The 13,752-nt window shown below is 37.4% G+C and overlaps 1 protein-coding gene across 2 annotated transcripts in view; it reads left to right on the forward strand.

Annotated features, from left to right (window-relative positions):
• LOC139961011 (uncharacterized) overlaps positions 1–13,752 on the forward strand; it is a 426,752-nt gene that overhangs the window by 397,824 nt on the left and 15,176 nt on the right. Inside the window, exons 1-2 of one of the 2 annotated variants that reach the window (XM_071959800.1) lie at positions 6,739–8,645; positions 11,185–11,309. In XM_071959800.1, the coding sequence (XP_071815901.1) occupies positions 11,265–11,309 (45 nt within the window). In that variant the 5' untranslated portion in view covers positions 6,739–8,645; positions 11,185–11,264. Of the gene's footprint in view, positions 11,310–13,752 lie in introns of those variants that run through there. The other variant, XM_071959798.1, reaches the window with a different exon arrangement.

Raw genomic sequence — 13,752 nt, forward strand, 5'->3', positions numbered from 1 at the left:
TGTTCTGCAGTGCAACATTTAGTCCTAGCAATGTTTCATCATTGCGCATAATTGCAAATTCCCAAATTTATTAATCTTTAATGATTGCCAAAGAATTTGTAATTTCTTCAAACATGCATGTTTACAGTATATTTCATTTCTGGCCAGTGGTTCACATGTATCATATGTCTGATAGAGTGTGTCGATTGCGGTGAAGTTTCATTTCAATGTGTCATAATATGTGCGTGCTATCACACTAGGCTAAAGCCTAGCCTAGAAGGTGAACGTCCTTCTACAGAAAACTCTTGCATAGTAATCATCACACCGCTACAGGGTGTTGCATCTATTCATTTTTTTGCTGTGATTAGTGCTAGTAGTTGTAGTAGCCTTGTAGATCCATTCCAAAGTTTTTGATTTACTTTGAAGGATTTTAAGAAATGTTGAATATTGAAATTTGTTGACAGTTTTTGTTTGGTAGATGTTTTAACATGAATTAGACATCACACATTAAGACTTGAAAGAACAAATAGGGACAGTGCACCATGGAAAAAGATTTGTTTGACTGTATTTCTGCAATGTAGAAATGACAGTGATGATGCCATAACTGTAACCGAGTATCGCGAGAAGAGCTATGCGATTAATCAACTACAAAAGTAAGAGTCGACTATCAGCACTAATACTGTGTACCTAGCAGAGCAAAAAGCGACAGTCAGAATTTAAATGCATACATTACAATGTAATATATGTGGTGTAAGAATCAGTTTTATTGAGACCCAGACTGCAATCAGAATAAGGATAGGCCTATATACAGTAACACATTTGTAAATGGAAAGCTCACACCTTCACAATGTCAGACTAAGATTGGATGGCATGGGCTGATGAAATAAATGCAAATGTTGCAAAATATACATCAGCCCCAACAAGTTACACAAATGGCTGCAGGATGTGGACAGGGTTTACATATATATATATAAATATATATGGCATTATCCGCACAATGCTATCCCTGGCAGCTAAGAGAAGAGCCACATTCCAGCATCTGCTCTTCAAAGTATTGTGCAAAGAAATTAACTTTTTAAGTACCAAATCATTTCACATCTCCCACATATGCCACAACAGCCTATGTGTGGAGGTGTCACATCCATTGCTTGTGTCTCTGTGAGCCATCATAGCATTGTGACAGGCCCTTAATAAGACTTGCAAATTTACTAACCTGTTTACTGTAGATTTTGTCATATATCAGAGGAGAGTACTGCTTTAGTCAGTGCTCTGTAGAGAGACCTGTTTATTGAAATCTAAACTGTACACTATGGGTGTTTCACATCAGGTTCTCTGCTGGGTGGATGCTTTTCTGAGTGATAGAGAGCAGTCGGTTGTTGTCAATGGGTCTAGGTCTAATCCTTCTAAGGTTACTTCCGGTGTTCCGCAAGGGTCAGTTTTGGGACCCATTCTCTTCCTGGCCTATATTAATGATATTGGTAATGCTGTTTCTTCTGGTGTCCGACTGTTCGCTGATGACTGTGTCTGTTATCGGGTTATCGATGATGTCAGTGATGGTCATCAACTTCAGGAAGATATTAATATACTAGGGCAATGGGCTAAAGATTGGGGCATGAGTTTCCAGCCGGTGAAATGTAACATTATGACCATTACTAGAAAGAGGAAACCTGTAAATTTCAATTACATGCTCAATGGGGTTCACTTGGTTAAGGTTGATTGTATTAAATATCTGGGTATTCATATCACTTCAGATCTCAACTGGGGAAAAAATATTCAAAATGTGTGTAACAAAGGAAATAGGATATTGGGAGTTCTTTGTAGAAACTTATCCCCTTGTTCGAAGGATGCAAAATTGGCTGCATATAAAGGTCTCCTCCTGCCAGTATTGGAATATGCCAGTTCTGTCTGGGATCCCCACCAAGCTTTCTTGCAGCACAACCTCGAAAACATTCAGAGGCGTGCAGCCCGTTTCATCGCTTCAGATTATTCAAGAGAGCCTGGCTCTGTCTCATCTCTGTTACGGGACCTAAACCTGGTGCCCTTGGCAGAGAGGCGCAGACAAAGTAGAATCATCTTATTTGCTAAGGGCATCTATGGTCAGGCTCAGATCCCTATTGACTGCCTAAGAAAGCCTCTGCGTAGGAGTCGGAACATGCACGATATGCATTTCTGCCAACTGTATGCCAGTACCAATTGCTATAAGTATAGTTTTTTTCCAAATACAATTAGGGATTGGAATAGTCTGCCTTCAGACCTCATTAGTAGTTCCAGTGGTTCTGTGAATCCTGTCACTTATATCAGTACTCGGGTCAGATCTAATTAATTACTCTCTTGACGTGTGTGTGGTGAGATATTGTCCCTTTTTGCGGATGTGTCACCGTATCGAAGACGAAGACGAGGTGTACTACATCAGAATGATAAGCTGCAGCCATTGTTCTACTGAATCCATTACATGCCTTGCCATCAGCATCAGTTGTGAGGTACATGACCGTACCCATTCTTCATAATAATAATCAGTTTTTTATCCTCAAAGTTCAACAAAATTCCAGTGACCTATTCACTAGTTTGTTTGTATACAAATGCTTAAATGGTTATAAGCATTTATTGGAAGTCTAAGCAGTTGAATAGCTGCACATAGAATGATACAAGACAAGACTTACACTGAGAAACTAGTCAATATGATCTACTACAACGATTTAGGAATGTTGCTTGAACAGCGCCCTCATTCTAGATCTGGTCACAGCTAGAACATAGGTCTCCTGAGTAGTTTTCGCAACAAAATCTGACAAAATACCTTTGAAAAGCAGTGCCAAAGTAACAAGTAACTTTTTCTCTTTCATTTTAGGGCCAGAGTTTACTCGATACAGGGAGTGATCACATTTTCAGAGGGAAGAAGGCCAACTTGCGTCAAGTTTCCACCAGAGGGGATAAGTAGCACCAACTGAGGGACTGTGCTTAAAACACATTGTGTGGACCCAAGAACAATTTAGACATTCAGTAGATGCCAGCCATGCTGATGGAATGACTTCTAATCACACTAGGGAATATGTCAACCATTGGGCTCTCACTTGTTTAAAGTTCAGTACTGTATTATTCATATAGACTGTACAACATGTGTGAGACACCATATGAAGATTCACACAATAGACAGAGATAAACAAAAATGATATAAGTCATTACTTCTGAAACTATCATAAAAAGAGGTTGAAAGTGGATTTTAGAAATGTCAACTGTTACTTTAGCTGGCATACTCCTATTAGCATCTATATCAATCCGTACCAAGTGTGCTTCTTCAGAAAAAGTGCCAAAAAGCAACAGGAGACATCTTTTTTGACATGTCATCAATCACTGGACTGGTTTATGTTTTTAGTTCTACCATGTAGCTTGTACTCTCTCTCTCTCTGAGTTGTACTCACCTCCTTCTGTATGCTCTGCCTCTGTTATATAGTCTATCATACTGTTGTTTCCTTTGCATCTGTTTCAGAGTCTGGATACATAGACTATTTGAGCTCACCTCTAATCCTGCAGCTTCCATCTTCCTGGCTATGGACTCTTCAGGCCCTTTATTTGTAATGTTTGTGGCACTGTGGTCCCTGTACTGACTGTTGCGTGAAATGCTTGTGCTATGTTTTGGATTGGAAACTCGAAAGCATTATTGACTACCTCTGCTTTTTGAGTGGAAGTCTGAAACTGAGTGGACCATAAACGTTTGCTGCAGGTGGGTGTCTCAGGTATTTCATTTACAGTACTGATTTCGCTTAACTCCCGTTGAAATTTGTTAAAAGGAAAATAAACAAATTTCTTCGTTTTTTATCGAAATTTGCCGATTTTTATCGAAATTCAACGAATTTTAACGATTGGTGATCTCAATCATTTCCTACGTGGAATTTTCAACGATGCGTTGAAATTCTTTTTTAAACGAAATAAAAGGTCAATATGTGGTTACGCGAAACGTCGGAAATCGCGTAACTTCGTTTATTAGTATCGATTAGACTTTGGTACAGTCGTTTGAAAGCATTCTCAGGCTTGCATGAGTAGTAACTCTCAAAGAAACATGTAGTAAAACTGACGGGGGACGTTTTCTGACTGAACCCCAAACACAGTGACATAAGTCTTAACTTTGCCAGGCTATCTTGGAGGTTGCAGTACACGCTATGTACCACGAGGCACCCTTCCAGATAAGTTGGAGTGCTGTTTAACCATTTAAATAACAATGAATGGACATAAATAAACTTGGTTTACTTGCAGATTGCAAAAAATAGTTATTTTTAAGAGATGTAAATTTGTTTTTTTATAAGAGTTGAAGTGTGAAACTTTGTTTCCGAGCGAAAACACTTGAAGCAGTTACTTGAAGCAAAATAAAGATGCCCCGCCCATTCTGCTAGGACGCTTCCATTTTTCAAAAATGTGTTTTCTCTTGTTATTTTTCTATTTTGTTTAGTATAGATTTGGCATGAGACATGTTACTCAGGTTAACTTTGATGGAATAATTTTATACCAGAAGTGGAAAAAACGGATCATTTCCGAACAAGATAACACACTAAGGGTGTGACCGTTTAAACGATTAACCGTTTAACCGGCCGCAAATGCACTATCAGTTTAGAAAATCACAAACTGTATAAACGGAAAATTAAAAAAAAAAATCAAATACATTTTAAACATGAAAATTATTTAAAAATATGTAAAGAACTGAGTAATGTACTGCAAACTATCAATAAAAAACAGAAAAACGATGTTTTAGGCATTCGTTCAATATAACTATAGTAGTAGGCCAATAGTCACGAGCTCATGATAGTGTCATCAATTCGTCTTCTCAGTTTATATTTGCGACATATATCACCCGTGTACATCGATCAATGGCATGGTGAAATCCTGTGTGAAAATATGTCGATGCCAAAAGACGCAAATGGTCGTTCTAGAAAGTATCGTAATAACATTAACAACACAAGGCCAGTTTGCTCTCTCAGGTCCGCACGTATACAGCCATTTTTTCCACACATGGTATTATACTGTGCATGCATTGCGGGCGGGATTGCGGCAAACATAAAAGAATATGAATGAAAATGATAAACCTTACGATATTTTTCACAAATATTGGTGCTTAGATAAGTGCTTCCTCACAATCAAAGAGCCGCCCCAAAATTTGCTCCGCTTACGTAAAACTTCTATATATATATAACACTTGGAAAAATTCGAGTTTTTACACACATAATTCCCACTGACATTGGTCATAGAACATAAGTAGGTCATTGACATTTGAACTTGCCCAAGTTCATCGCACCATGAGAACGACACAACACATTGAACATGATGTTACATTCTTCCGCCATCTGGACGCTGAGTGTAAATTTTGGTGTAATATGCAAATTATGAATGGTACTGCGCTGCCCGGTTAAAATTTAACCTATTGCAACACCAATTTTGGGAAGCTGTTGTTGAAGAAACTGTTGTATCAAATGTAAAGTACTGTATCATGTATGTGACACAAGAGAAAGAAAATGAAATCGGAGGCTGCTACAACCCATCCCACAACACGTGCGTGCGTAATTTGTTTTCTAAACATGACTTTTAATGAGTAAGCAGGAAAGGTGGGTAAGTTTGCTAAGTTAGGCAAGTTTTTGTTTAAAATCTTGTGATAGATAGACAAATATATTGTTTTTTTCTTCAAAAGTTACGAAGTTGCCGAAGGCCGAGTTATATAAATTCAGTGATCTGAACTTCTGAAGACCACGATATACTGATCAGGTGTGTTATTCTTTTCAGCAATTATTACACGTAATGTTGGCAATATTATTGGGCCTAATTAGTAATTAACATACATTGATCATTGTCTTGTTGCCTGAATTGCTACTTTTTGGAAAAAAAAAAACCTTAATTATTGTACTCATAATGTCCTATTTTCATTAAAAGTTGAGAGACATTACGTCGAAAAAGCCGCAATCGGGAAACAGCGTTTAAAAGTTTAACCTACCGGCAGGTTATACGGTTAAATGGTTAGTGAAATATCTGTTAGGTCACACCCTTATAACACCCAAAAAAAAAAAACGACTTTATTGAATGAAAATATACTGAAAACCATATCGCAAAAACACAAAATCGCCTATAACTCGAAAACGGAAGGAGATATCGACTTTTGTCAGCTGCGTAGGGATTTCCTGTACCGAATTTTGATGTGCTCTATCCACCTGTGTCATTTATGAGCTTCTCTGACGTAAGCTGCAGTACGTAATTTCTCCATACCAGTTCCGCAACATTTATTTACGCAGTAAACATTGTTCATGATGTTTTCTTTCACAACGAATATTCAAAGTTGTGCTCCACACGCTTCACAGATATTGTTTTATGTTGTTCATTTTCAATTCTAGTTTAAAATTACATTTTCGAACGATGCATTGCATGCCTTGTCAAACATTCCTGATTAGTAAAACTAAGGAAGGATATTTGATTGATATGATTTTATGAGCTGTTCCACTTGAAAAATGATGATAAAACCGAAAAACAAAACATTTACTTCTCATGTGACGCATACCGGGAGACTCATAAAAACCCCCTTCTCATTAAATTAAATTTACATGCCGTCAGGCCAGTTGAAAGCCCTCCCCAGTAATGTTTGATCAGCTCTTCCCATTATACAATACTCAAATAAGCAATGAAAATATATTCATTTTCCACAGGTTTCCATTCCATTATGAATAGTAGGGGCAAAATAATGTTTGCTTCTAGAGTAAGCCAGCCAAAGGTTCTGCAGTGCTAAACCCCCCACGAAGACAAATACTATGCTAATTAACAGATGGTAGGCGTGAATTGACAAAGCCAGGTTTATGATTGGACTAGGCCTCTCAAAAAAGTTTGGTCGCTGGAGATATCCAGGGTAGGGAATGCACATGTAAGCAGCATACTGTAGGTGGCCCAGACCCAGGCTGCGACCTTAATTACCAGGGCAGTTCGTCTGCATTCGCGGGCAACTTACAGTAGCTGGGTTAGGGGGAAAATAACAGGATGTTTTTTATTTTGCGTGCATTGAAGCCGGGGGGAGATTTTTTGGTTTGAAAGTGAGTGCGGTAAACGGTACTGTAGTACGTCAAGTAACACAGGAATTTATTGGAAAAAAAGATCTCTTTGATATCCAGCTACGACTGTTTCATTGTGTAAATTTTTTTTTTATTTCTTGTTTTTCTGACGCTGCGTTCATTGGTGAGTTACTTAAACTTATCTTAGTTTAATACTAGCCTTTAACTTAAGTACTTGTTACGATCGACCAAGACCAGTTTTTTATTATCCTAGCCAAATAATTTTTCAAACACCTAGTACAGAACTTACTCTGTCTTATATACAATCAAACTTTTGTAACATTTGTAATATTCCTCAGCCACTTCTGGTATAGTCTGAAAACGGCTGTAGTTACACTAAGGATTCAACGTAGGTCACAACCTTGATATGTCTAGAATTGCCTTTGCCGTTGTTGATCGCGATAACTTTCGTGGAAATTTCGTTGAAACTAAGTTGACAACCGTGCCCGCAGTAGTCTAAATCTTAATGAAATTATTTGTTTTTTATCGATTTTCAAATTTTTTTTATCGATTTTCAACCTTTTTTATCGATCGTTGCTTTTTTTGCAACGGGAGTTAAGCGAAATCAGTACTGTAGTTGTGTGCTATCAGTGTGGGATATTAGCAGAGATCTCTTTGTAGCATTTGGCATGAATGGAAATGTGTACTTCCTGCCCCTCTTGCATACAAATGAATGCTTCGGGCAATGTGAATGATTTCCAATGTAGCACTTTGCAAGGCAGTCTTAACATGTTGATAAAGCCTTCATAACTTTGCAGTGGTCGTATTTGAGGGCTTTAATTCCTGCAAGTAGTCACCTCTGCCAGTACAAGGCAGGTCAAGTCCTCTGCAATGCACTTTTGTATCAAGTGCTTCCTAGTCACAGTTTGTGCAGGTAACATATCAGAGGAGAGTACTGCTTTAGCCAGTGCCCTGCGGAGTGACTTGAGTAGGTGAACTTGGTCTAACAGCATATGGTTCTCTGTTTCAGAATGAGTAGCTGCAGCCATTGTACCAGTGAACCCTTTACATGCCTTGCCATCAGCATCAGTTGTTAGGCACTTCTCCTTTAGTGGGTTCTTACCAGTAAGTAATTTGGATGCACAAATCTTTCCACCATTCTGTTCATCTTTGACATTGGCATCTTTACTGAACAGCCCTCATGGACTGGACATTGCAACTTGTGACCCCTTCTTCTATTCATTTCACCAATTAAGTTACAGTTGTTACTGTGATTGTAATCAAAATTAAATTTATCAATGGTGACATTCTCAACAATTACATCTCTGTATTGGCTTGCACGAACAAATGGAGTCTTACTTTTTGCATTAAGCAGACACGTATGATATTGACGATCATATTCTGCAAAAATTGGAGAGTCTTTTGAGAGGCCATGCAGTTGCAGTGTCTTCTTTATACACCCCTTTTCTGATATATCATTTTCATTCATTTCTTCTATTGCAGGTCCAAACTGGTTGGCTGACTTTTGTAGTGTACTGACAGCGGGACTTGGAAGAGAGATGCTGCTGAGCATTCTATGAGCTGCACTTGAACCGATCTACATCTGATGCAAGCCTGACTGCCGTGCAATGTTTAGTTCTGAAGGATTCTTGCCAGGTTTGCTTCTTGGTTTAAACCTTTGTAGATGGGCCAGAGCTTACAGTACCTTTGTATCTTCAGAGAATGCATCCAAACACAACCTTTAAGCCAAGTCCCACAAATTCTTCATATCTAAGTTTGCAAGAGGAATAGGTGCCACAAAGGCGCTCACTTCACAAAGTTATTAGCCTCCCCCAACCAAATGTTTTTTACCTACTGAAAGAAAGATAATTTGCAATGTGTTTTTCAATGGTTAAACTGATATTATTATTACCATAAATATTGTATTGACTTCCCCAATAATTCTAACCAATATGGAATGGTAATAATTACACAGCATATGATTGTATGTTATTGGCATGCGATGTAAAAACCTGTGCATGCCTATATGATATGCACATTGACATGTGTAACACGCGAAACTCGAACAATTTAGGTTATATTTTCCCAGATCAGCCCCCCCCCCCAAATCATATTGGGCCCCTACGCCTATGACGGTAGTTCTATTAGGCATTTTTTTTGGAGTATTCAAAATCATACCAAGTTTTGTGTGGTGGAGTATAAGAATCGCGAGATACAATTTATGAAAGTGGCAAGGAAACATGGTAAATATGACTGATAAAAGGCCAATTTTGACCGAAAATGTCAATTTTTAGGTCATTCACAATCACAGGAATATATGAATAGGCCTAGATAAACTGTGGTGCGACAGTCGGAAATTCCAGCTGTCGCACTCCAATTTTCCAACTATCGTCAGTTTTATCAAGTTCGGGGGGTGAGACACCCCCCACACCCACCCCCCCTTCTAGCCACGTCCGTGGGTGTAAGTCACAACTTCTCAAACAATCATTAAAAGAGGTTTAATGTGGAGTCTAAAAATTTCAATTTTTAGTTAAGATGGCATACTCATATTAGCATTTACATCAATCCACCACAAGTGTTCTCATTCAGAAAAAGCAACAGGAGAACAAATTTCTTGATATGTTATCAATTAGTGTCTGGTGTTTTCTTGGCAGGGATGTTAAGGAGCATGAAAGAGAGTACAAGTGATACAAAAATTTGGTCAGTTGAGGTAAGTTTAGACCAATTTAGGCTTCCCTGGAACAGCATACAGAAATTGATTTCTGCTGAGTAAAGAGGTTTGTTTACAAGTGAGGAAAACTTCAGTCTCTCATAGTAAACAAGCAATCTGCATGGTTATGATATAGAAAATTGAGGGTGCTATGAATGGCCAACTTGTCAGCTATCCAGTTATTGGTTGCATTTAGCTTGTGAGAGCTAAATAGATTAAGGGATCACATTACTTTTTGATTTAGTGTGTATTGGGTAGTGTTTGCACGGGTTATCCGGGTACCCGCCCGACGCCATACTACCCGGTTCCTAATTTATTACCCGCATCCTCCGTAGTGTGATATAAAAAAATAAAAAAAAAAATAAAAAAAATCGCAAATCGATGGTTAGGCAGATTTCCCATTGACTTAGTGTGGTGTTAGGCTACCATGTGTCGAAGATAACAGCAATAACGAAAGTACTCCATGGATATCTTATAACTGCGTCACAATTTCAGCGAATAAACAGATGGTTAGGCCTAGCTAGATTTCTCATTGACTCAGTGTGGTGTGGTGTTTGGCTACCATGTGGAAGAAATTATTATTTATTCATTCGTTTATTTCATGGAAGGAAAGGCTGACAAGGAATTTTATGAGATGTTTACGGATTATAGACGGATTATAGACGGATTATAGACTAAAAAATAATAATCGCAAGTGGCTGTTAAAGTGTTTACTAATCGTTTATTCCAAATGCGATCAAATTGTGCGAATCGCACAATCTCGCGGCTAATGCGAACCCTGGGCCTGCCTAATAGATAGTAGTAGTAACAACTGTTTACGAGCTAAATTGGATATTTATATGGTGAGATCAATAGACGTGGAGAGCAAGCAAAAGCCGCGACGGCAGTGCGATGTTAGTAGTAATGTTAATTATATGAAGTTATTAACAAGTTAATGAAAGAAACAATAGCAAATAGAAATTATTGAGGAAGGTTTTATACCTTATCTTACACCTACGTTTTTGAACATGAAAACATTGTCAGTAGAGAATATGATTCATTTATTATGGCATCCAATATGTCATTTCTTGAAAATTGTGATACTCGAGGGTAAAACAATTTTTTTCCGGGTACCCGGATACCCGACGGGTAACGGCTCTTGGGTACCCGGTTCCCGATTTTTGGACCCGTGTAAACACTAGTATTGGGGCATTTAATAGGTGTATACTACCACAGACCCTTTTATCATGCCGACTAGTATTCAGCAATTGGTTGAGCAATATTGTGTGTCTATGTGTAGGACATTTTATTTGACCGCATAAGAATCATAAACATTTTCAGAAGTCCAACACCTGTTAACAAACAATTTAATAACTTGTTAGTACTTTTATTTTACAATCATTTGGTCAGCATGGAATGTCATTACTTGAATCACAGAAACTATATTTGGTAAGTTGAAACTATGAAGAATCAACAGTGTGTTTTGTTTGTTTACTATTAAAATAGGAATTAATGGCCAAAGAAGTTCAAAATTCCAAGGCTGCTACTAGTGCTTGAGGGAAGACTGAAAGCAGAAAGAATGCCTAATGACAGAGAAAGAAGACATTATACAGACACTGTGTGACTGCATGGTAGGATATACATGGCTAAAATAGGTAAACAGTTTAATACTGTAAACTCACACTATATCATTGCCAAACAGCTCTCTGAAATCTGAAATAATCACGAGGAGCGATTTAATGCTGCAACGTTACGCTGGAGACCCGACTTGCATTTGACAGATACTAATAGTGGGCCCAACTTACAATAAAGTGAGCCTAACAAGTAACTTTGAAACACTTCTTAAGTTCAGGCTCAACCTTGAAACTTATTTTTCGTGACGACCTTCAAAACTTGTTTTGCGACAAGCTCTGCTAACCTTTCAACCAGAGACAAATAAATCATATTTGCTCACGCTCGAAATGATGCTGATTTAATAGTTGCGCGCAGATTCCTCAACATCATGTGTATTTACTGCGTTACTAGCGGGGCCCTATGTGGGTGAAAGTGATTTGTATGTGCTTCCTCCTGCACTGCTGACAGCCGCCCGGTCCATACATTTGTATATTCCCACCTACGAAAACCAGTGTCTAATATGTTTATGAGCTTGCCGAACGTTACAACATCATACAGAAAGCCATGCCGGACAAAATTATATTTAATGAAATAGTAACATATACATTAGTTACTATTTATAAATATATGATATACAAATATGTCATGCATAAACTATATACACGAGGTGTATGAGTAATCTGAATATAAAACGGCATTGCTTGTATATATATATATATATATATATATATATATATATATATATATCTATATATATATATCTATATATATATATCTATATATATATATCTATATATATAGATATATTATAGATATATATTTATCTATATCTATATATATATATTATAGATATATATATTGTAATAAACGTTAACTATTACGAGTCCATTGCTGCTCCTTACCTATTTTTAATTTGTCAGCTAGACTTGTGTATTCATTGTCTATTTCGGTGGCGGTGTTGCGGTCCGCATATTTGTATTTCTGAGATATGTTTACAGTTAGCAACCCACCATATTTGGCAGGGTCCATCTTGTACATGTTCCTGGTTTTGTCTGCCTCTACGAAGATTTCTTTAGAGGGTGTGATGTTTTCTATGTCCTTCTTGAGGTTGGACAGGAACTTCTCCATCACTTCCTTGAACTTAATGTTCTCGACCATTTCCAGCATATCGGACTGGAATGAGACCAACTCCGGGATTTGTGGAGGGACGCATCTGGATTTTAGCCCGTTTGCATCGGTGGTGGCGGTGTTGTCCTCGTCACGGCTGGTGTCACTCGTTTCCGCATCGGTGTCAGTATCGGCCAGGATGAATAATGCTCTCCATCGCATCCATTTATCAGCTTCTCTGTCATCTCCAGCAGTCTTTTCAAGTATTCTCTAGTTGATGGCAAAGGAATGTTCTTGCCCGAGTAGTTCATATTGTATCTGTAATAAAGTATGGGTCACTATTCCACGAACTACCATAAATATATATATATATATATATATATATATATATATATATATACACATATATATATATATATATATATATATATATATATATATATACATATATATATATTATTAGAGAAAACCAGAGAAATAAGATATGACTCATAATTGACAAATAAGGAGTAAGTTTTAGAAAATCTATTGGAATTTTCGGTCCCCCCTGGGACCTTCGTCAGCAATACTTGGCAGTTGAATGAGAAGTACAAAATGTGTTTATTACATATATATATATATGTATATATATATATATATATATATATATGGAAGACTTCCTCCACTTTGTACTTTTGTGGCAAACAAATAAATAAATAAATAAATAATATATATATAATATATATATATATTTATATATATATCTATATATATATCTATATATATATCTATAGATATATATAGATATATTATAGATATATATTTATCTATATATATATATATATATATATATATTATAGATATATATATTGTAATAAACGTTAACTATTACGAGTCCATTGCTGCTCGGAGTTGTACAGCGATCGTCAGGCCTACTGATCCGTATAAAATATGGGTCGCTATTCCATGAACTACCATTTGGGTTTGACACGGCTGGGTGGTTTCCTTTTGTGTCTGTTGCCATGTCTACAGGTAGAGATGAGCTCGCTTCTCTAGTTGAGCGTGTTGCCTTTGAGGATGGTAATTTGGAGCTTTTCTTTGCAAAGATTGCATAGACCAGAACCAGACTGCCGCTTGTGCGTTTGGACTGTGACACAATTTCCCAGTGTATTGAATATTCAGCTTTTTTCTCCTTGAGTTGCCAGATGTGTTTAGAGAGTTCCGTTTCTTTCTTATATCGGTCATGTTGGAATGATTTGGTGTGGTTGTTGTATCTCTTCTTAAATTCTCCGCTCGCGAGGCCTATGTATGACGCGTTGTCGGTTCATGACGTGACTGTGGCTTTGTAAATGACGTCATTAACCAAGCAGTTGC

Source organism: Apostichopus japonicus, chromosome 20, assembly GCF_037975245.1.
Source record: "Apostichopus japonicus isolate 1M-3 chromosome 20, ASM3797524v1, whole genome shotgun sequence".
NCBI classification, from domain to species: Eukaryota; Metazoa; Echinodermata; class Holothuroidea; order Aspidochirotida; family Stichopodidae; genus Apostichopus; species Apostichopus japonicus.